Here is a 25,084-nt window from a genome sequence, read left to right as displayed (position 1 = left end):
AATGAGAATTATAATAATGCTTCTTTGGATTTCTGGCCTTTGGTTGGTTGTTCGGATGCTTTGTATGCTTTTGTTTTTGTTAATTTTCGAATCGTCGATCTATGCTGTTTGTTTTGCTGGTGTATTTCTTGTGTGATCGGTATTGTCGTCGGCATTGATGGAGAAACGATGCATGTGTTAGATCAATGCAAGCGGTGCGGATCCGTTTTGGTGCTCCAACCGTCTTTCCGGATTTGGATTTGGATTTGGATTTGGATTTGGGTTGAGAGCTTCTGTGATATTATATGGCCTTTGGACTTGGTAGACTCTCTTAGTGTTGATTCTTGTATTTATATCTGTTTTTGGGCTTTGAATGTAATTTAAACTACATGGTCAATATATATATAATATAATTAAAAAAATTAAAGAAAAACAAATAGTTATAGGCCTTTTTTTATCATGTAAAGAAGTTTGCATTAAAAGTCCAGCGAGCAACAGTACAGAGTCTCACAAATATAAAGTAAAAGATGGTCCAAGAAAACAACAAAATCTCAAAAGCCTACAAGGAGAAGCCCTACAGCCCAACTTGATACCCAAGTCCAAAACCCACTGAGGTATGTTCTGGAGAAATAGATACCATCATCCCCAAACCACCGGAAAAGAAATCACAGCACCACTGCCCGGCCAAACAGCTCCGGCGACACAACCACCCTAGCAATCAGCTCCATCCATCGCCTCACCAAAACAGAATAAATCAGATTAATAGACCAACCACCAAACAGAGCCCCAAGCCACAAAAAGCTATTTAAAATCCAACAAGAACACAACAACCAGCCCTGCTCATCGCAATCAAGAGTAAGCAAAGCGAATGAACAGAGGTGCGATCACCAACAGAATCTCAAATCTAAGAACCACTCAAGGGCCGACGCGAAACTTCCACCACAGGCGCAAGGGTCATCGCTAACAACTGGAAAGACAACCGGCCCGTGACGCTTTCAGTCTCGGATAGTCATGGAGCAGCCGAAGAAATCAACAGATTCCGATGCCGAGTAATCACCGGTCGATATCCTCGCCAACAGCAATAAGAAAACGATCACCCATAACAAAATCCAAAATGATTCCAACAAGAAAATATCAAAACTCAACAACAAAAGACAAACAAAATTATACAAGCCGACGACCGCAGAAGGTAAAGGAACTCGACGGCCACAGCACCGATCTCTCAAATAAAATGATTATTTTTTTTTTTTAAAAAAAATAATAATAAGCTTTATCTAACTATATTACTGTTGAGATATATTTTTTCAAGGGAAGGAAGAGACAAATTAGGGTGAGGGGTCCACGTGGAGAAGGGTATAAAAGTCTTTGTGCTGAGATTATAGTTTGTCGTATGCTACTTCAAATTGAGTGCCTTTCCCACCATTGGTTTTCCAAAGTGCATGCTAGAATATTATGTTCCTCATTTCTATGCCAATTTCTTTTTTATTTTACTAATTATTTAATTTTATTTTATTTTTTAAGAAATTGCATATCAAAAGAATAAAACATGCGCACGCTCCGATATATTTTATTGAAAATCCACGTCCTTTAAAAAAAATTACTTCATAAAAATCCTTATATTTCGTAATTTTTGTTTATATTAAAACATAAAGTAAAATATTGTTTAATTTAAAAATAAAAAAGTGCAAAATTTATTTTTAAAAATTATAAAATATTATTGATATTTATTGAACAAATAAATAATAATAATATTAGAAGGGGATGATCAGCCGAATGTCTGAATTACAACATGATTCTCATTCTCCTTTTGAATGTCTAGAATGATAATCCCTTTATTTTTGTCAACTAGTGTCCGCTTGCCTTAAAGCCGCAATTTATTCTTCGAACATAACTCCATTACCTTGTTCACTGCCCTTTTACTTTCTATCTTTTTTTTTTTTTTTTTAATTTTTATCCTTCCTTCTCCTCTCTTTTATCTTTGTTTTTTTAAAAAATTATTATAACTTTATTTAATTTTACTTTATTTTTAAAAAAAAATTAAAATATTTATCAGTGTTTAATAAAATTTAATATTTAAAATGAATATAAATAAATATTGGTAATTTTTTAAGAGAAGTTGATGTTGCATTTGAGTCGTGCTATTTAATAATAATAAAAAATGCTAATCGTCGCATCAGATTAATTTATTCTCATCGATTTTAATTTGAAATTAAATAAATTTTCATAAGTTTCTAAATTTTAATATTATATTGAGGTTTTAATTAATATACTATTTCTGTCATAAAATATTAGCTCCAATTTTGTTTTAACAAAAAAGAATTTTTGAACTTTCCCATAATGCCCTTATATAAACGTGTGCATATGTATAATTAATATTATTTAATTTTTTTAATAATAAAGTCACTACTATATTTTAAAATTTAAATAAATAATATTTTAATAATAATTATAAAATTATTATCTTAATATTAAATTATTATAAAAAATTAAATTTTTATTATATAATAATATATTTTAAAAAAATTATTTTATATTTAATAAAATTATAATTTTTATTATATATTTAATTTATTATAAAAAAGAATGTAAATTGTTGTTTTATGTTATAATGGATGTTAATTCATGCAAAATTATGTGAGATTTCAATTTTTTTAAGGTAAATTATATTTTAATATTTAAATTTTAATATAATTAATAGTATACTCTTTATTTTTAGAATTAAATACTTAAATTTTTATATTTTTATTCTGTTCAAACTGAGTATTTTTTATTTTAAAATCTGTTAAAAAAGAAAAAAATAGTTTAAATTCTTAAAATAAAACTTCACACTCTCCCTCTTTCCTTTACTTCCCTCCACGCTAACTCTCTTACTCTCTCTACATCTTCATCCCCAATATCTAAAGTAAATTCCAATACGCCATTATGAAACTATTGGAATAATCTGAAATCCAAGCACGGTTTCCCTTTATACAAGTCACGTCGCACGTGAATTTCAACAAAGCCTAGTGGAACTGTATGATAGGGTTTGTGAAAGAGAAATTTGAGAGCAAAGAGGAAGATAGTGAAAAAGATTGAGAAGATTTGCTATTGAATTTAAGATTCATCTATTAAAGAAGATGAAGTGGAAGCCAAAACTTCATTTGAAAAATCTTGCATCAAATGGGTATTAAAAAGGAATAAAGTGAAGAAGATGTTGGAGACACCATAGATAAGAAGATCCATGGTACTCAGAGAAAGAAAAATATGAAGCAGCAGAAGGAAGAAAGATCAAAGATGAAGACGTGGAGAGAGAGTTAACGTGGAGAGAAATAAAAAAAAAAGGAGAGGGTGAGGTTTTCCTGAAGGGTATTTTTAGTATTTAAAATATTTTTTATTCTTTTAAATAAATTTTAAAATAGATGAATTTTTGATTTAAATGAAATAAAAATATAATATTTACGTGTGCACTTTTAAAAATAGATGGATTAATCGATTGGTTATATTAAAATTTATAGATTAAAATATAATTTATATTTTTTAATAATATTTTAAATTAAAAAAATTACATTCTTTTATTTTAAATAAAAAAATTAATTAAATTAAATTTTTATAAAATTTTTTATTTTAAAGAGAGAATATTTTTTTAATAGGTGAAAATATGCGCTTGTTGATTTATTTATTACATTTTTTTTAAATATGAAAATCTGTAATTTTGACATATAGATGAGCGACCAGCATTCGGTCAGTTCGGTTTAAAATCGAACCGAACCAAATAAACTAAAAACTGAAATTTTAGTGTTTATAAAAATCAAACCGAATCGATTTTGGTCAGAAATCGAACTGAATCAGTCTGATTCAGTTCAATTCAGTTCGGTTTGATCGGTTTCGATTTTTAATAAATTTTTAATTTTTTACACTTTATTTTTAATATTTTAAAATTTAATTAAAATATTTTAATTTTTATATAATTTAATTTCTCTATATTATTGAAAAAATATATTATTATCACTAATCGGTTCGGTTCGATTTTTTTGGTTTTTTTTTTATCAAAATCAAATCGAACTGAAATAACCGAAATTTCTAAAATTAAAAATTAACCGAACTAAATTTTTAAATCAATTCGATTTGATTGATTTTTTTGATTTGAACTAAATACGCTGACCCTAAACCATGAGCCCAAGTATTTTTGTCTTTATTCCTTTCAGCTTCGATTTTGTGTGAAGCAGAAATAGAAAGAAGTTCATCCATTCCCATAATTACACGCCATTTGTTTTTTAAAAATATTTTTAAAAACTTTTTATTTTATATATTTTAATTTTTAGTCTATTCAAGAAAATTAATTAATAAAAAATATTTTTTTATTAATAAAAAATTAATTCATTTTATAATTTGTTTTTTTTATATTTTAAAAATTTTAATAAGTTGTTTATATATAAATTAATTTATTAATATATTTTATTTTTAAATTAAAATTAAATAATAAAAACTCAATTATTTTATTAAAAAAATATTTCAAAAACAAATATTGTCCTAGCCATTAGATATTAATTTATTATTATCTTCTATTAAAATTATATATATATATATATATATATATATATATATATATATATATATATATATATATATATATATATATATACTTTTCAACGATATAAAGAATTTCATTAAAAAAGCCGAAAGATTTAAAGAGCATAATCAAAAGCTTTAATTACAATACATAAAGGTTCTAAAGCTGAAAAAAAAAAAGAAACACTCATGAAATCAAGAAATCTTAAAACTTAAAAATTTATTGACCCAACACTCTCATCCAAAAGCTAAACAAACTCAGTACTGCACTCTCTTCTTATAAAGCCAGTAACTTAACAATATTAAGTCAAGAATGGAAGAGAGAAATTCAAAAAAGTACTCGACATTTTAACTTTAAAAACTAGAGAAAATAATACTAACCATAAAAGGACATGTAACATTGGAGAAGAGATGAGCGAAACAAACAATACTAACTATAAAAGGACATGCAACATTGGAGAAGAGATGAGCGAAGTAGATTAGACGCCAACGAAAGAGAATTTCTGCAATTAAGTGCAGATTCCACCACAGCTCGAGTGAAACTAAGAGAATCTCAGACAAAAAAAACAACGAGAAATAAGAATAACATTACTTATCATCAACTCAAAAATCTTGGATGCCTTGGATTTGCATTTCAAATACACATGCAACAACATATCTAGAGGAGAAGGAGAAGGCAGTTACAAAGAGAGAGTAAGAAACCTTAGTTGAACTATCTCTCCATTGTCTCAAAAACTCAATAGCTAGAAAAAATAAGAAACAACCATAGCAGCCTAAAGAAAATAATCTTCTTTGCAAGCTTTGCTACCATCCTAAAACGAACCACCAATACATTATTTCCATAGTTCGAGGGATAAAAAAAATCTCTAAAAACGAAGCAGAGAAATCGACGAAATCCAAACTAAATGAGTCTAAAAATCTTAAATAGAAAAAAAAACTCACTCTCAGGTCAATATATTGAAGAGTAGAGAGAATGTAGCTATGACATGGCCGGAATGGAACTACACTATGATTGATTAGAACCTGCAAAAGAGAGAACGTGAAATGGTGATCGGTGTCCACGACAGCCACTCCGACGCTCAGATCAGTATATTGAAGAGTATAGAGAATGTAATTAATTGTTTAAAGTTTGTGTTAGAGAATAATGCACATTTATCTCTATGATCCTTTTCCTTTTATACTGTAAGAGAGAGAAAATGAATATTGTGTTTTTCGATAAGGCAATGATGTGGCCGGCTACTTGATTGGTAATCTTGCAATTATAGGTGTATTGGGTATATGTTGGGCTGTGTCTGCTAATGGTAACTTCGTATTGAGACTCGCCTTATCGAGGATCCGAGTATTAAGGTGTCCAGGTCTACCTCTCCTTGGACTGGACTGTATTTCCTATTTATCATACCTTTACCATGTGTTTTAGTCTCAAAGTGACAACTCATGACTTGTTTTGAACGATTGTCATGTAATATTAATAATTAAGTAAGATAATAAAAAAAATATAATTTTTTATTAATAAAAATGGTGTTAAAATTAAACAATAAGTAAATAACATAAAAAAAAAAAATTTAGATGGTGTCTTGGAATTGAAATTTTGGATATGAGAAACAATTTTTTGAATTGAAGAAGAATAAAGAGGAATAAAGAAGAGGAGGGACTAAATAGTAAATATTTCTTTAATAGATGGATTAAAGAGTTAATTTTATAAAAATAAGGATGTTTTAATTAAATAATTTTGAAATAAGAATAAATTAGTAAAAATTCTAAACATATATGAATTTAATGGTAATTTTTTTTATTTAGAAAAAATTGCATAATCACTCTAAATTAATTTAAAAATTTTCAAGGGAGCCATAGTCATTCTTGCCTCCTGATGGCTCTACCCTGCCATTATGTAAACAATACTCGTAAGCTCTAGCCAGACTCTCCAAAGTCCTTCGATACTATTGATGGTTCTACATGTAAAATGAATTAAAAAAATTAAATAAATAATTTTGTAACGACCCGAAAATCGGACCGCTACCGGCGCTAGGATCCAGATCAACTTAAGGTCGCCGGGACCCGTAGCAAGTCTAACATACATCCTGTACATCTGGTATAATCCCATACATGATCAAACATAAGCATAAACTTTAAAACATAAAACTGTAAACTTTTTCTTTAACCCGTTTGACCTGTGTATGCACTATGACTGAACTCATAGAACCCCTAGGGTCAGCATACCCTATGTCAAACTCGGTCCATCACATGAAACAACATAAAATAAAACTCATGTACAAGGGGATTATCCAACTCGGGCCAAGCACAATACTATAACTCTGAACATATAACATAATGTCATATTACAACATAACTCTTTTACATCCTTACACAACTTTACGTTACATCATGTCCACTGCTATTCTATTACATAACATGACCATAACCATATCTTGTCGTCTTCCTGAACTACCTCTGACCCTGCAAACCTGGGGTTAGGGGAGAGGGGTGAGCTAAAAAGCCCAGTGAGCAGAAACCATAAAAGAAAACAGTTCATTTTAACGTATGCTATCATGGAATGCGTCACATCACAAATATATCACCTCAAGGATGAATCTGTCACCAATAGCCCCCTACATATCAATCTCGTACCATAACAAGTCAACAATACTCTATGCCAGGGGCGATACGGCCACGCCTGGACTTCATATGCTCTATGCCAGGGGCGATACGACCACACCTGGACTTCTCATGCTCTATGCCAGGGGCGATACGGCCACACCTGGACTTCTCATGCTCTATGCCAGGGGCGATACGACCACACCTGAACTTCTCATCTCATCTCATATCGTACATGCCATATCATATCATACCATATCATGTCATAACATACTGAGGGCTAGAGGATCATCCAGTATCCATCCACATCATTATCATCGTATTATGCAATGCATCATATTCGTGAATTCTAATGCAAACAACCTATTGCATAACATGGTATTCATGATGCATGAACATGTTTGAGCATGCTGAAAACATTTGATTTAAAACATAAGGGTTAGTTCCACTCACCTCTGGCTAGCTCGGGACTAACTCTGAAGCAGCTAACACTGCTAAACACCTCGGTTCCTCGGGTCCGATCCTACACAGGTGGACTCTAGTGAGGTGCCAAACATACTCTAAACAACTCATAAACAACTACCCAAAAACCCCCTAAAGCATCACTTAAACATGCATAGAAAACACTCAAGAAAAGGCTGGACAGGGCACTTTCGGCGGCACCTTCGGCGACCGAAGGTCCCTTCCAGAGACGAAAGTCAGGCAGGTTCGGCGGCACCTTCGGCGGCCGAACTCTCTCTCCAGAGACGAAAGTCAGGCACTTTCGGCGGCCGAACATTACCTTCGGCGGCCGAAAGTCTGCTTTCAAGCCAAAACTCAACTTTCGGGGGCAAGGTTAGGCGGCCAATCCATGCGTCCTCTGGCAGGTTCGGCGGCCGAAACCACCTTCGGCGGCCGAACCTGAGTTCATCCAGAACTCAGCCTTTATGCATTTCAAGCCTCCCAAACCTTCCATACACCCCAAAACAAGCACCCAACTTCTCAAACACATGCATACATCCTTAACCATGCACAAGGGAGCTCAAACAAGCTTAAACTCCCAAAAACAACATCTAAAGCATACATAGATAGTTTATGACCCACATAGGCCAAAACCATCAAAACAAACCAAACCTCACATACTCTCTCCCAATCATGCATACTCTCTCCCATATGCTCAAGGGGCTTGAAAACTAACTTAAACCCCAACACAAACATCACATGAACATACATTATCATACATTGGGCATAAAACTCACATAAACCCTAACATGCATATCTACCCATACTCAACCCTTAAAACTCACTTAAAACTTCATGAAACGTAAAGAAAAGCATAGATCCACACTTACCTCTTGAAGATCGAGGGTTTGTGCGAGCTCTAACTTGGAGATGGGAGGAAACTACTCTTTGGGCCTCCAAGCTCCCAAAACTCGATCTAAGCTTGAAAACTCTTCAAAACAACCATGGAACTCATAAAATATGAAGGAGATGAAGAGAAAATATGAAAATGACCAAAGGAGGACATGAACACACCTGAGCTCGAGAATGGGGAGAAAACTCGCCCATTTTCGGTCTGAGGGGCTTTTATAGGTGGCCAGCCAAACCTCCTTCGGCGGCCTAACGTGCATGCAAAACACCCCCATGTTCGGCGGCCGAACTTGAGGTTCGGCGGCCGAACCTGGTTTGTTCAAACAAGGCTTTCGGAGGCCAAAAGCACTCCCGAAACCTTCTCATGTTCGGCGGCCGAACTTCACTTTCGGCGGCCGAACCTGGCAAAAACCTCCTTGGTCTTTTCTTTTCAAAACTCACTTCTTTTTCATTTAAAACCATGAAATCAGTAAAAATCATTTTAGAAATTACATTTTACCCCTCTAGAAGACTCTGGCATCATCAAAATTCCATATTCCAACGGAGATTCCGCCGGAAGGTAGGGATTCCGATGCCGGAATCTAGCCGGGTATTACATTCTTCCCCCCTTTAAGAACATTCGTCCTCGAATGTTCAAACAAACAAACAGGCAACTCAAAGCATAGCATCTAACATACATAAGCAAGCAAGCAAAACCTAAAAACCTCTCTCCTAAAAGAGAGACACGGTCATTGCTGGAGTAAAAACTCTCGGTCTCCCCGGTGAACTTTTCATCTTAAGGTGATTCTAAGGGGCTTTCACCATCGGGATTTCCTTGTTTCCACACTTTCTGACTTGTGTGTCTGCGGTCCGTACTAGCTGCTCAACATAGGTGAGATCCTCTACGGTCCCCACCTTTGGTTCCTTTAAGAACCTCACTCGGACCCGACACAAACTCATATATCGTGGAAACATGAAAAAAAACGAATGGATCTCTTCCATTGAAGTGGGTAAATCTAACTCGTGGGATGCATTCCCAAATCCTTTGCAGGATTTCAAAGGGTCTAATGTATCTTAGAGCTAATTTACCTTTCTGCCCATAACGAATCACCCTCTCTTTTAGGAGACACCTCCAGCAAACCTCAACTTCCTCGAGAACCTCAACACGCTTCCGCCGTGCACTCTGACAAAACTCTTCTTCCCTTTTGAAACTCTACATCCCTCTTGCAGACGACTTCATACTCTCCTGCTGACTCACAGCAGTTCTGATTCTCCTCATTTTCTGACTATTGGCCTTCTTCTTACTGTACTAAGGGATGGGGTAAGCTGCCAAGTGGTTTCCGGTTGAGGGCATCTACCGAAATATCTGCCTCAGCCGAATGATGCTAAACCTTGAAGTCGCGAATACCACGCAGTTTTTACCCATCTCCTATACCTCATGTTCTTCTCCCTTGACTCAAGATGTATTGCAAGCTCTTTCGACCTATAAGGATCTGTCCACATACCTTATACAGGTATCGCCTCCACATCTTGAGTGCAAGTATTACCATTGCCATCTCTGGATCGTGTGTAAGATGATTCAACTCATGCTTCTTCAGCTACTTAGAAGCATAAGCAATCATTCTACCACTCGCATTAACACACAACCTAGTCCCACACGGAACGCATCACAGGACACTGTGAAATCTCCATCACTGGCGGACAGAGCTACCACTGGTGCTGACATCAACATTTCCTTTGGCTTTTCAAAGCCCTCTTCAATCTGAGTAGACCACACAACCCTCTGGTTCTTCTTGATCCATCTGGCCATAGGAGCGGCAACTATAGAGAAGTTCTAGATGAACCTCCATTAGGTAACCTGCCCAACCCAAAAGTTCTTAATCTTTGTCATTACCATGGGCCTGGGCTAGTCGGCTACAACTTCAACTTTCTCAGGTCTACTTCACTTTCCTTTCTCCGACACACATGACCCAAGAAGGATATGCTCCTCGACCAGAACTCACATTGGAGAACTAGGCATCCAAGCCATGTTCTCTCAGGATCTGCAATCCTGATTTCAGATGATGGGCATACTCTTCTGCATTTCTGGAACTCGCCGAGATACCGTCAATGAAGACAATAACGGAGTGATCCAGAAACAGACTAAAAATCTGCTTATGAGATCCATGAATGCCGTAGGGGCGTTCATTAACCCGAACGACACTCCTAGAAACTCATAGTGCCCATATCTGGTTCTAAACACTGTTCTCAGTACATCTTCTTCCTTGATCTTAACTGATGGTACCTAGACTTCAGATCTATCTTGGAAGGGCAACTAGCTCCTGCTAGCTGGCTTAAAATAGATCGTCGATCCAAGGTAACAAATACTTGTTCTGGGTAGTGACTTTGTTCAACGACTAGTGGTCGACACAAAGTCCTAGGGATCCATCCTTCATCCTCATAACAACACTGGAACACCCCAAGGCGAGGTGCTCAGTCAGATGGGAACCCTTAACTACCAACTCTTACAACTGATCCTTATAACTCTTAACTCTGTTGATACCATCCTGTGGGGAGGGATAGAGATTGGTCCAATTCCATGCATTACTTCTATTTTAAACTCTATCTCCCTGACAGGTGATAGTCCTGGGAATTCATCTGGGGAAACATCTAAACTCTCTAACAATGGGCACTGAGGCGGGCTCCCTGACCTGACTGCTATACTCTCTCTCAAGAGCTAGAACCCCTGACAACTTTTCCTGAACAACCTACGAGCCTATAGGGTTGATACCGAACCTCTAGGTATCCCTATTCTGTCCCCTCTAAGGACTACCTCTGATCCATCCTGACCTCTGAACCTGACTACCTTGTCTCTGCAGACTAGGTAGTACCACTAGTAGAAGAACCAATCCAACCCTAGAATGACGTCAAACAGTCAAATCTAGAACCGCTAGGTCAGCTGGAAGGCATCTACTCACAACACATACTCTGACTATACCGGCAGACTGACTCTGCCGCAGATGGATCACACTTGGGTGCACTGACCCCAAGGGAATACTCTAACCCATAAGCTATCAACCCAACCTCACAAGGGCTCACAAGTAAACAAAGAAAAGAGAAATATCAGGGTTCATGAAACAGACACACCAGAACACACCAGAGTGAGATTACCTGATCCCATCGGGTTCGATGTGTTAGCCTCCTGCTGAGTCATGGCGAAGATCCGCGCTGGAGCTGATGGACCTTCCCCAAGGGAACCTGCTGAAGAAGGGGCTGTCCCCCTGTCTCCGCCTCTACCACTGCCCTGAAACATGGCTGGAGCTGATGGTTGTACCATACTGGCTGGAGTTGTCTGATGGGACGGTGTCATAAAAGCTGCCTTAGGGCACTCTCGAGCTATGTGCCCCTCCTGGCCGCATCTGTAACATGCTGTAGTCCCAAACCGACAGACTCCCTTGTGCGGCCTACCGCACCTTGCACACTCTGCAACCTCTGTGCCTGAGCTCGAGCCTCCTCCTAATCCCAGACCAGACTTTATCCGATTCCAGAACTTGTTCTTCTTTGATCTTCTGAGACCTCTGTCTCCCTTCTTACTTTTTGTGACAGCCTCGCTTAGAGGGGAGAGATTAACATTACTTGTCCCCGGGAGTTTGGAACCCGAAGACTGTGTCACGTACTGTTTAACTGTTCCTTGAACGATAGCACTAGCCTCCATTTTCCGTGCCATATCCACTATAGCATGGAAACTCTCCCTTTCTGCTGCTTGAATCAACGAGGAATACCTGGAGTGAAGCTTCATAACATATCTCCTAGACTTCTTCAGGTCTATGTCAAGACCTTGTCCTGCAAACGGCAACAGCTCCAGGAACCTGTCTGTAAACTCCTCTACACTCATCTCTTCCGTCTGCCTTAGCTGCTCAAACTCAATCATCTTCAGTTCTCTGGAACTATCTGGAAAAGCCCATCCTGCAAACTCATTGGCAAACTGCTCCCAGGATAAGCTCTCCAACCTTGGGTCCACATAGTTTTTGAACCACTCCCTTGCCTTCTTGCATTTCAATGTGAACCCTGCCATCTGAATGGCTCTACTTTCACTTGCTCCTAGCTCATATGTTATCATCTTTACCGTTCTGAGATACTCAAAAGGGTCATCGCCTGCTTCGAACTTGGGGGCATCCAACTTGAGGTAATCTGTCATCTTTACTTTACCCCCAACTGATGAACCAGGTTTGAGTATCCGGACATCAGGGACTATTGGTTCTGCTGGTGGAGGAGGAGGTGCAGCATCCCCTGGGTTAGGGTTTGCTGGACCTGGGAAAAAAGGTGAGGATGGAAACATGGGGTACTGTGGGAAAAAGGGAGGATAGGGCATAAAGGTGGGATATGGATTATGGCTAAAGAAATCCGATGTACCTCCCATCGGATACCCTGGCCCTTGCGGGTAGGGTGGATACTGCGGTGGAACAAAGCCCGAGGCCTGGGTGCCTCCTTGGGACTCTCCCATATCCTCTACTGACATACTCATGCCCAAACTACTATCTCTTCTCTAGTTATCCTCCTCTGTTTCCATCACATCCGCTGACATACCTTCATGAACTGATCTCCTCCGACCTGCATCAAAAGACCTCCTAGGGTCCCTTAATGTACTTTCCCTGATCGTCCTACAAGATCTTGCCCTCTGCAGAGCAGGGGAATGGGCATCCATGCCCTCATTCTCTGGCGGAGCTCCAGTCAATCTCACAGATCGACGAATTCCTCTCATCTTGACTTCTGAAAGCATAACATAGCACATAAACATTAGCATCTTATGGTTCATGTGGAAACACATGAACCTGCACCACATACATAACATACATATCATAGCATTAATGCACATGCTCATCATCATGGCATTTCACATCATCATACAAGACAGGACTCCATATCCTATCCTAGTGGACATGATCTTCCTATTGTGCTTGCCCTACTATAACCTTTATGAGCCCGACACACTATAGGTCCGACCATGTGAACCTAGGGCTCTGATACCATTCTGTAACGACCCGAAAATCGGACCGCTACCGGCGCTAGGATCCAGATCGACTTAAGGTCGCCGGGACCCGTAGCAAGCCTAACATACATCCTGTACATCTGGTATAATCCCATACATGATCAAACATAAGCATAAACTTTAAAACATAAAACTGTAAACTTTTTCTTTAACCCGTTTGACCTGTGTATGCACTATGACTGAACTAATAGAACCCCTAGGGTCAGCATACCCTATGTCAAACTCGGTCCATCACATGAAACAACATAAAATAAAACTCATGTATAAGGGGATTATCCAACTCGGGCCAAGCACAATACTATAACTCTGAACATATAACATAATGTCATATTACAACATAACTCTTTTACATCCTTACACAACTTTACGTTACATCATGTCCACTGCTATTCTATTACATAACATGACCATAACCATATCTTGTCGTCTTCCTGAACTACCTCTGACCCTGCAAACCTGGGGTTAGGGGAGAGGGGTGAGCTAAAAAACCCAGTGAGCAGAAACCATAAAAGAAAACAGTTCATTTTAACGTATGCTATCATGGAATGCGTCACATCACAAATATATCACCTCAAGGATGAATCTGTCACCAATAGCCCCCTACATATCAATCTCGTACCATAACAAATCAACAATACTCTATGCCAGGGGCGATACGGCCACGCCTAGACTTCATATGCTCTATGCCAGGGGCGATACGGCCACACCTGGACTTCTCATGCTCTATGCCAGGGGCGAAACGGCCACACCTGGACTTCTCATGCTCTATGCCAGGGGCGATACGACCACACCTGGACTTCTCATCTCATCTCATATCGTACATACCATATCATATCATACCATATCATGTCATAACATACTGAGGGCTAGAGGATCATCCAGTATCCATCCACATCATTATCATCATATTATGCAATGCATCATATTCGTGAATTCTAATGCAAACAACCTATTGCATAACATGGTATTCATGATGCATGAACATGTTTGAGCATGCTGAAAACATTTGATTTAAAACATAAGGGTTAGTTCCACTCACCTCTGGCTAGCTCGGGACTAACTCTGAAGCAGCTAACACTGCTAAACACCTCAGTTCCTCGGGTCCGATCCTACACAGGTGGACTCTAGTGAGGTTCCAAACATACTCTAAACAACTCATAAACAACTACCCAAAAACCCCCTAAAGCATCACTTAAACATGCATAGAAAACACTCAAGAAAAAGGCTGGACAGGGCACTTTCGGCGGCACCTTCGGCAGCCGAAGGTCCCTTCCAGAGACGAAAGTCAGGCAGGTTCGGCGGCACCTTCGGCGGCCGAACTCTCTCTCCAGAGACGAAAGTCAGGCACTTTCGGCGGCCGAACATTACCTTCGGCGGCCGAAAGTCTGCTTTCAAGCCAAAACTCAACTTTCGGGGGCAAGGTTAGGTGGCCAATCCATGCGTCCTCTGGCAGGTTCGGCGGCCGAAACCACCTTCGGCGGCCGAACCTGAGTTCATCCAGAACTCAGCCTTTGTGCATTTCAAGCCTCCCAAACCTTCCATACACCCCAAAACAAGCACCCAACTTCTCAAACACATGCATACATCCTTAACCATGCACAAGGGAGCTCAAACAAGCTTAAACTCCCAAAAACAACATCTAAAGCATACATAGATAGTTTATGACCCACATAGGCCAAAACCATCAAAACAAACCAAACCTCACATACTCTCTCCCAATCATGCATACTCTCTCCCATATGCTCAAGGGGCTTGAAAACTAACTTAAACCCCAACACAAACATCACATGAACATACATTATCATACATTGGGCATAAAACTCACATAAACCCTAACATGCATATCTACCCATACTCAACCATCAAAACCTCTTAAAACTCACTTAAAACTTCATGAAACGTAAAGAAAAGCATAGATCCACACTTACCTCTTGAAGATCGAGGGTTTGTGCGAGCTCTAACTTGGAGATGGGAGGAAACTACTCCTTGGGCCTCCAAGCTCCCAAAACTCGATCTAAGCTTGAAAACTCTTCAAAACAACCATGGAACTCATAAAATATGAAGGAGATGAAGAGAAAACATGAAAATGACCAAAGGAGGACATGAACACACCTGAGCTCGAGAATGGGGAGAAAACTCGCCCATTTTCGGTCTGAGTGGCTTTTATAGGTGGCCAGCCAAACCTCCTTCGGCGGCCTAACGTGCATGCAAAATACCCCCATGTTCGGCGGCCGAACCTTGTTTGTTCAAACAAGGCTTTCGGAGGCCAAAAGCACTCCCGAAACCTTCTCATGTTCGGCGGCCGAACTTCACTTTCGGCGGCCGAACCTGGCAAAAACCTTCTTGGTCTTTTCTTTTCAAAACTCACTTCTTTTTCATTTAAAACTATAAAATCAGTAAAAATCATTTTAGAAATCACATTTTACCCCTCTAGAAGATTCTGGCATCATCAAAATTTCATATTCCAACGGAGATTCCGCCGGAAGGTAGGGATTCCGATGCCGGAATCTAGCCGGGTATTACAAATTTAATTTTTTTTATTAATACCCAAAACTAAATTGAATTATAAAAAATTAAATTAAATCAATTGAATCCGATTTAATTTTTTGAGTGAAACCAAATTCTACTCTGCCCTAATAAATTATATTTTCATTTTTCGTATACTTTGATCCTTAATGATCTCTTCAACTGCTCAGAAAAAGGAAAATTGGAAAGAGGACATAACAGGCAAAAGCGAATCCTAGAATAATGGAAGACAAAAAAAAGAGGAAGCTTTGTAATTGCATAAAACGACGTCCAAAACAAAGTACTGGTCTCAAAGAGACATGCGTCACCACTTCCCTCATAACCCAAAATGCTTTTTCCTGCTACGCTTTGTACCTCCATAGAACACAGAGCCATCCCCACTACACTCCACTCCATCTTCTCTAACTTCATTTTAATAATCTTTTTCTTTACATTCTCTCTTAATTACTATATCCAAACACACACTCAAAAACAAAGAGCAAAACAACAACACACCCCCAATATAATAAAGCAACTCCCCCTGCTGCTTTGCCTTGGGGACTGCAAGAGTGTGCAAGCTTGCTCGCAACTCTCAAAGCAAAGCTGTATATTTTGTATACTTCAAAAAGAATTCTTCTTTCTCTCTCTATTTCTCTGTTTATTACTCTTCACATTTCCCCAATACCCACATGCTTTCCGATTCTCATAATCATAATTACCACCACCTTCTCCAATACCACCACCACCACTGCCAGCTGAGGAGCTGTCTCCTTCTCTTTCTTGTTCAGATTCTGATCACTCTTGAAAAACTCATATCTATTTTTCAGTTTCAGTTGTGATATTGAGTTTGAGTGAGTATATTCAAGAAGCTAGCAGCCGGAGAAGATGATTACGATAACAGATTTTTACCATGTAATGACTGCAATGGTGCCACTGTACGTGGCCATGATCTTGGCTTATGGGTCAGTGAAATGGTGGAAGATCTTTACTCCTGATCAGTGTTCAGGAATCAATCGTTTTGTTGCTCTTTTTGCAGTCCCTCTTCTTTCTTTTCACTTCATATCTAGTAATGATCCTTATGCTATGAACTTTCGTTTCATAGCTGCTGATACTCTTCAGAAAGTCATTGTTCTTGTAGTCTTAGCTTTCTGGACTAAGTTAAGCAAAAGGGGTTGTTTGGAATGGACGATTACGCTATTTTCACTTTCTACTCTTCCAAACACTCTTGTCATGGGCATTCCTTTGCTCAAAGGAATGTATGGTGAATTTTCTGGGAGTTTAATGGTGCAAATTGTTGTTCTTCAATGTATTATTTGGTATACTTTGATGCTTTTCTTGTTTGAATATAGAGGAGCTAAACTGCTCATCTCTGAGCAATTTCCAGACACTGCTGGTTCCATTGTCTCAATCCATGTCGACTCTGATATTATGTCTCTCGACGGTCGGCAGCCTCTTGAAACTGAAGCAGAGATCAAAGAAGATGGTAAGCTACATGTAACTGTAAGAAAATCTAATGCTTCAAGGTCAGATATTTTCTCGAGAAGATCTCAGGGACTATCATCTACAACGCCAAGGCCATCAAATCTAAGCAATGCAGAGATTTACTCTTTACAATCTTCAAGAAATCCAACACCAAGAGGCTCTAGCTTTAACCACACTGATTTTTACTCCATGATGGCCACTGGGAGGAACTCTAATTTTGGTGCTTCAGATGTCTATGGCCTATCAGCGTCTCGAGGACCAACACCAAGGTCATCAAATTATGAAGAGGATGGTGGTGGTTTGGGTAACAAGCCAAGGTTCCATTACCATGCATCTGGTGGTGCAGCCCATTATCCAGCTCCTAATCCAGGCATGTTTTCGCCAACTGGGTCTAAAGGTGGCGTTGCTGCTAATAATGCAGCGGCAGCTGCTACAAAGAAGCCTAATGGTCAAGCTCAACAGAAAGCTGAAGATGGTGGTGGTAAAGATCTTCATATGTTCGTTTGGAGTTCTAGTGCTTCTCCTGTTTCAGATGTGTTTGGTAGCCATGATTATGGTGGTCATGATCAGAAAGAAGCTAGATTGGCTGTATCTCCAGGAAAAGGTGCACACTTTTTTTTTTTCAAATTTTTAGCAGGTTTAATTTTTCATTGAAAGAAATTTTAAGTTTCTGATCTGCAACTGATCCGTTTTGGATTTTCAGTGGAAGGAAATAGAGAGAATCATCATCAAGAGGATTATATGGAAAGAGAAGATTTCAGCTTTGGCAACATAGGAGTAGAAAGAGAAATGAACAATAATCATGAGAAAGTGATGGAAAATGTTGGAAAACCAAAACCCATGCCTCCAACAAGTGTAATGACAAGGCTTATACTCATCATGGTTTGGAGGAAACTGATTAGAAATCCAAACACTTACTCAAGCTTAATTGGTCTCATTTGGTCTCTAGTTTCATTCAGGTATAATAAAAACTTTTCTGTCTCTTTCTGCAGAGGTTAAAAATAAAAATTTATTAAAATTTTCAACTTATATTGTCTATAAAATCTGTTTTGATTTTTGGGTTTTATTTTAATTATTTTTTTCTTTTAACAAAACTTAAAAAAGAAAATTTTTGGGATTGTTCTTGCAGGTGGCATATAGAAATGCCTGCCATTATAGCAAAGTCCATTTCCATTTTGTCAGATGCAGGGCTTGGCATGGCCATGTTCAGTCTTGGTCAGTATATATCACAATCACAATCACAGTCCTTTCTTTTGTTTTAGCAATGAATCTTTATTAAAGAGAATCAACTTTTGCATTATTAATGTTGTAATAAAGCAAGCAAAGTAAACCAGAACAGTGTGCAGATGATAATGGTGTTGGGTTTCTTTTCTTTCTTTTTTTTTTATATAATTTTTTGGGTTATTATTATTATTTTTAAAGAGAATCAAGGATTTGTGTTGATGGGAAATAGTGGGAGTGATGATGAAAGGTCTTTCAGGAAATGAGAAAAAGAAATAATAATGAAACCTGACAAATGAGAAACAGTGATGGGCATGCTTGTTTAGTACTGTTATTTATTTATTTAATTTAATTTTTTTTTAAAAAGGGTTATATTGTTGATGTGATGATAGGACTGTTCATGGCATTGCAACCAAGGATAATAGCATGTGGAAATTCCATAGCAGCTTTTGCAATGGCTGTGAGATTCCTTACAGGACCAGCTGTTATGGCAGCTGCTTCTATTGCTGTTGGACTTAGAGGAACTCTCTTACATGTTGCCATTGTCCAGGTCACTTCCTCTAACCTTCCCTTTCTCTTTCTCTCTTCTTCTTCTCCTTTCTGACATAATTACTTGACTAAAAAACCTCCAATTCAGCTCTATAAGTAAGCAAGGACTTGTTTGGAAAAGCAAACATTTGTACAAAGACTAACATGTCTTTTTGACTTTGTTTTGTTTTGGTTTTCAAATCAAAACAAACAGGCAGCTCTACCACAAGGAATTGTCCCCTTTGTCTTTGCCAAGGAATACAATGTGCACCCTGATATTCTCAGCACAGGGTGAGTATATTTTCCAGGAAAAAAAAAACTATTCTATGCATAATTCTTCTCTCATTTATTTTTTTTTATGACTTTTCATATTCCCTTGTATAATTCATTTTCTCATCATCTCTACTTTGCAATTTGCAGTGTCATATTTGGGATGCTAATTGCATTGCCCATAACTCTTGTGTACTACATTCTATTGGGTTTATGAATTGCCAAATTCCCATCAACATTTTCTTGGCATGCAACAATGGGAAGCCCAATTTTCTCCAAGGACAGAATGAGAAAGAAAGAAAGAGAGAGAATCCTTTTTTTTTTTCTTGCCAAATCCCTTATTTTCTTAGTGAAAAAAGATGTATAATCAATGTTTGTAGTCAAATTATTGAACCAAAATTTCAAAAAGAAAAAAAAACAGTTGTCTAGTTAGCTTTTTTGCCCCTCCCTTTAAAATCTCTCATTTCAAGGTCATGTTTGGTAGCCATGCAATAGAAAAAGGAGGAAGAGAAAGTGAAGAATTTGTATGTTATTTTGTTAAATGCAAGATCTAGGTATTATTTAAATTGAAATTTTTATAATATTTTATTTTAAATTATTAATTTTATTTAAATTGAAATTGGGGTCCCTCCATTAAATTTGATGGAGACCTGTTTGGAATATTAGGAGACAATCTTTGTTTTCTTCAATCTCCTTATTAATTCTTTTTAGTTATACATATTACCTTTCTCTTGACACCTTTCCTTTTCATTGTTTGTCTATGTTTTGTGCTTTGTATAACATCTTTTTCAATAATAAAATTCTTCTTGTATAATAACAAAAAGTTTCATGCATATGCACATGTGATTTATTTATTTAAGTTTTATATTTATAAAAATAATTAATATCACTATATTTTAATTGTTTTACTATATAATAATAGAGTTTAATAAATTATTTTCCAAGAAGACAATTAAATATACTCCGAGTAATTAGTTTTAAACTTTACAGTAGATTTGAATCAGACCTAATTTTTATTGTCGACATTCAATCCAATAGAGACTTTTTGAAAAGCAAATTTCGAATCGTACAACTTTCAAAAGTATAGCGAGGATGGTAGGCAAAATTCTATCATTTAGAGGTCAATTTTAATATTTTAAATATTTTTATAATTTTGTATATTAAAATTTTATTTCTATTATAAATAGTCTCTCTTAATTATTAGAAATTTACTTTTTGCAATTTTTGAAGAATTTCAATAATAATTTTGTATTCTGTTTATTTTTTTTTTCTTATATTGTTTTAGCCAAATAATATTAGTTAAAACTCTTGACAGAGTCTAATTAATCATTTATCGGCTAACTACATAACAAGAAGTGTGACATGGAGCAACTAGTCTTAGACTATACAACATATTTAGATGGGACCTAATTTTTACTGCCGATGTCCAATAGAGACTCACGATAACTTTATCGGCTAACTACATAACAAGAAGTGTGACATGAAATAACTAGTCTTAGACTATACGGCAGATTTAGACGGAACCTAATTTTTACTGTCGACATCCGATAGAGACTCACGATAATTTTTCAAAAAAAAAATTTCGAAACGCACGATTTTAAAAGTGTGACGAGTGTCGCAGGCCTGTCACAAAATTTAATATGAATATTTTATAGTTTAGGAGGTGAATTTTATATTTTATTTATTTTTTAAATATTTTAAATATTTTCATAATTTTATTTATTAGAGTTTTATTTTTATTATAAATAGTCTGCATTAGAAACTCACTTTTTTAATATTTAAATAATTTTAATAAAATTTTTAGTTTTTTATACTATTTTTTTATGTCTTAATCGAATTATATTGATTAAAATTTCTAACGAAATTTAAATATTTTTTTATTCAAGTAAAATTTTAATAATCAGTATAAATTTGAAATTTTTGTGTTGGATTATACCAAATAAAAAAATAATAAATAAGATTTAAATTAAGAAAAAAAAACTAAGATTTGTATATTAAAAAGTCAAAAATCTACTCTGTGACCATAATAAGAACACACAAGACAAGACAGTCAGGCAATGGTTGTTTTCTCAAAGCCCACTACTTTCTTTCTTTCTTTTAATATCAACGTTTCAAGAACAGCAATGGAGAGGCATCTTGACCCCTACCCATTTTGAATGAGCAAGTTTTTCATGGAGCTCAGCTCATAAATTAAAAATAGATTTTTTTAAAAATCCAATTCCTCAATAATTTAACTGACAAATGCATATGTAGTCAGAAGCCTCTGTTGATGTAATGCCATGTCTCTTTAAGCCCAACCCATACTATTGGAAGCCTAGTCAGCAATACACCCTCAACCTCTACCAATTATTTCCCAATTACACTTCAATTTTAAATCTAAATATATAATTTCAGTTTAAATTTATTAAATTAAATTTATTTAATTATTAAATAAAAATACAAAATTTGAATTGCACTGATTTTCCAATATTTTGGATAATAAATGGTTGAGTGGGATGCAGTCCAGCCTTTTTGTTATTAAATAATAAAAAAACTTGATTGCAGCTTGAGTCATTGCCTGCAATGAATTCAAAATAGTCTGAAAGTTACATTTCACTTTCACTTTAAACTTTAAAGGATCAGATCTGCCAAACCCTTTTCTGCTATTTCTTTTTGTTTATAATTTCTTGTCCTTGCAGTATTTGCTGACTTAAAATAGTTAAGAAAATCCTTTAAAAAAAATTAAAATATTGACACCCATTGCCCTCATAAATAATTATATAAATCAAGTTCACTAAAATCTATAATGTGAATTCTGGATTAATGTGTCTGACAAAGAAGTAAAGAATTTTAAATAATTATGACTGTTAGAGATATGGATTTTGTAAAATTAAGTTGATCAACTAATTATATTGTTCATTAATTGTTAATATTGGCAAAAGGAAAAGAGAAAGAGAAAGGGAAAGGAAAAGGCTCAAAGCACTTGGTGAATAAGAACAGGATAAAGCTTTTTTTTTTTTTTTTTTAAAAATCATACAAATTGTAAAAAGTATGTTTTAAATTATATATTTAGCAAATTAATTTTTTGATTCAGTGTGCCAAACTTACTTGTTCGACATTTTAATACTGCGAGTGTCGAATAAGCAAATTGTTCGACATTCAAAATCTCAACCAACTAACTCCCATACCACATTAATGCATGGAGTTTATATGGTATACACATGGCATGTTCGACATCTAAGATGCCCAACATACTTTCTAAAAATCTATTAGACACTAGAGACACTGAACATCTCCTTCGTTGTCGACGGTTAATTTCACATTTATAATGTTTCAATGGTATATTTTCAATGTCACATTTTTTACAGTCCTTTATAAATTGTAGCGAAGAAAACATTTTGAAAAAATTGCTTCAATAATTATCTGAAAATTTTGTATGTTTTAGAGTGAGAAAGATTTTTATAAGAAAAGAAATTTTGTAAAATATTTGAAGAGAAAATTATTTAAATTTAGTTGTTTCAATCCGACTACAATTTAGAAAAAGATCAATAAATTTCATATATATTTTTTAAAATTAATTTTATATTTTTTTACTAAATTTAATTAATAAAAATAAATATTTAAAATTAATTTTTTTATTCTCATAGATTAAAAGATTTCATTTGATTGATTGAATTCGTTAAAAAGTTATATATATAGTGAATTATCGTCTAAGAGGTAAGTACATAAAAAATTATAAATTTTTATTTAAATATATATATCTTATTTTATAACAACATTAAATCATTAATTATAAATTTTTTAATTCACTAAAATATAATTACTATATTTATTTTTATTATATTAAAATATAATTATTATATTTTAGTATCTCAATAATATTAATTTTTTTACTACATAAAACATAATTATATAAAATTTTCAACTAAAATTACAATAATTTTTTTACTACACCAAATATAATTATATAAAATTTCAACCTAAATAATAAAAGAAAATTATTATTGCATTTATCAAAACATAACTAAAAATCTTATTTCTATATATTTTAAAAAATAAATAAATATATATATATATTGTAATACCCGGCTCGGGTCCGGCCTCGGAATTCCTGTCGTCTGGTGGAATCTCGGGTGTCGGAACCCTCGAGAAGGGTAAGACATATGTTTTCATGTGTGTTTTCAGAGTTTTGAATGTTTTCAAATGTGAAAGAAAATGAGTTTTGAAAGAAAAGTAATAAGGGAAAAATGCAAAGGTTCGGCCGCCGAAGGTCACTTTCGGCCGCCGAACATTGCATGGTTTCGGATTCACGTTCGGCTGCCGAAGGTGGTCTGGCCAGCCACCTATTTAAGGGCCAAGGGTCGGTGGAAGGAGGATATTTCTCCTCCACTTGCAGCCAGAGGTGAGTTCAAGCCTCTCCCACGTTGACTTTCATGTTTTTCATGTTTTTCACCAAATCTTTCAAAGTTTTAAAGAGTTTTGGTGTGTTTTGAAGGTTTGGAGTAAAAAATAGCAAGTTTGGAAGTTTGGAGCTTTGGAAGAGATTTTCTTCATATCTCCACTTGTTCTTAAGGAGGTAAGGGTGGATCCTGAACTTCTTTGATGATTTTTGAAGGTTTTATGGAAGTTTGATGGGTAGTATGCATGATTAGGTTTAGGTGCGGTTTTTGGGAGATTTTTATGTTTAAGCATGTTTAAGTGTTGTTTGTATGTGTCTTGGGGTGATAAGTGAGGTTTAGGCCCTTTGATGCATGTTTTATGGTATGTGCTAGTTGGGAGTAGTTGCGATGCATGTTGGGAAAATTTGGGGAAAGGTTTGCATGAAACAGAGCAGGGTTCTGCCCAGCGGGCAAAACCAGGTTCGGCCGCCGAACCCCTTGTGGAGGCAGTTTCGGCTGCCAAAGCTTGCCCCCGAAAGCTAGGCTTTCGGTTTAGAAAGGGACTTTCGGTCGCCGAAAGAGGGAGTTCGGCCGCCGAAAGTGTGTGAGTTTCGTCTCTGGAGAGGGGTTTCGGCCGCCGAACCTGCCGCCGAAAGTGCCCTGTCCAGCTTTCTTTTGCATGTTTTATGTGATTGGTTTAGGATCTTTTAGAGGGCTTTAGGGGAGTTTCTTAGAGCGGTTCTTGAGTTAGTTTGGTCCCTCATTTGAGTCCACCTGTGTAGGAACGGACCAGAGGAATCAGGGAAGTCAGCAGTGAGCACAGGTTCAGAACCTGCAGAGTTAGTACAGAGTCAGCCAGAGGTGAGTGGAACTTCTCTTTTCAGAACTAAACTGCTTTGAGCATATGTCATGCATCATAAGATTACAGTAGGATGTTTGCATTAGTTGCACGAAGATGACGCATTGCATAATACGATGTGTATGAGGCTGTGGATAGACCAAGGCGACCCCACTAGCCCTAGCTCTGTGTAAGACCTGGCCGGGCCAGGCAGCCTTCTGTAGGTAAGACCTGGCTAGACCAGGCAGCAGATTATCGTAAGACCTGGCCGAGCCAGGCGAGCAGAGTTTGTAAGACCTGGCCGGGCCAGGCAGATTGAGATTGTAAGACCTGGCTAGGCCAGGCATCCTTTCAGTGGGATTTTTGGTGGTCATGTCTATCCCTGAGATGATGTGCTGTAGTGCA

General features: G+C 36.4%; 1 protein-coding gene across 1 annotated transcript; it reads left to right on the top strand.

The window, feature by feature from the left end:
• Nucleotides 1-16,354: 16,354 nt before the first annotated feature.
• LOC110616658 (probable auxin efflux carrier component 1c) lies at nucleotides 16,355-19,915 on the top strand. Its single transcript, XM_021759096.2, has 6 exons — nucleotides 16,355-18,068; nucleotides 18,168-18,423; nucleotides 18,594-18,679; nucleotides 19,078-19,235; nucleotides 19,428-19,504; nucleotides 19,634-19,915. Exons 1-6 carry the CDS (start codon nucleotides 16,868-16,870, stop codon nucleotides 19,698-19,700), a joined length of 1,845 nt encoding a protein of 614 aa, XP_021614788.1. The 5' UTR covers nucleotides 16,355-16,867; the 3' UTR covers nucleotides 19,701-19,915.
• Nucleotides 19,916-25,084: the final 5,169 nt, after the last annotated feature.

This window comes from Manihot esculenta, chromosome 6, assembly GCF_001659605.2.
Source record: "Manihot esculenta cultivar AM560-2 chromosome 6, M.esculenta_v8, whole genome shotgun sequence".
Classification (NCBI taxonomy): Eukaryota; Viridiplantae; Streptophyta; class Magnoliopsida; order Malpighiales; family Euphorbiaceae; genus Manihot; species Manihot esculenta.
Note: the sequence above shows the minus strand (reverse complement) of the source record. Positions and strands in the feature narration are given on the sequence as shown.

Excerpts from the sequence above, each read along its gene's own strand:
- LOC110616658 (XM_021759096.2), top strand. The coding sequence starts at position 16,868 with ATGATTACGATAACAGATTTTTACCATGTAATGACTGCAATGGTGCCA. Across the intron at positions 18,680-19,077 it reads CATGGCCATGTTCAGTCTTG|GACTGTTCATGGCATTGCAA; the intron begins GTCAGTATATAT and ends ATGTGATGATAG. Across the intron at positions 19,505-19,633 it reads CCTGATATTCTCAGCACAGG|TGTCATATTTGGGATGCTAA; the intron begins GTGAGTATATTT and ends TGCAATTTGCAG.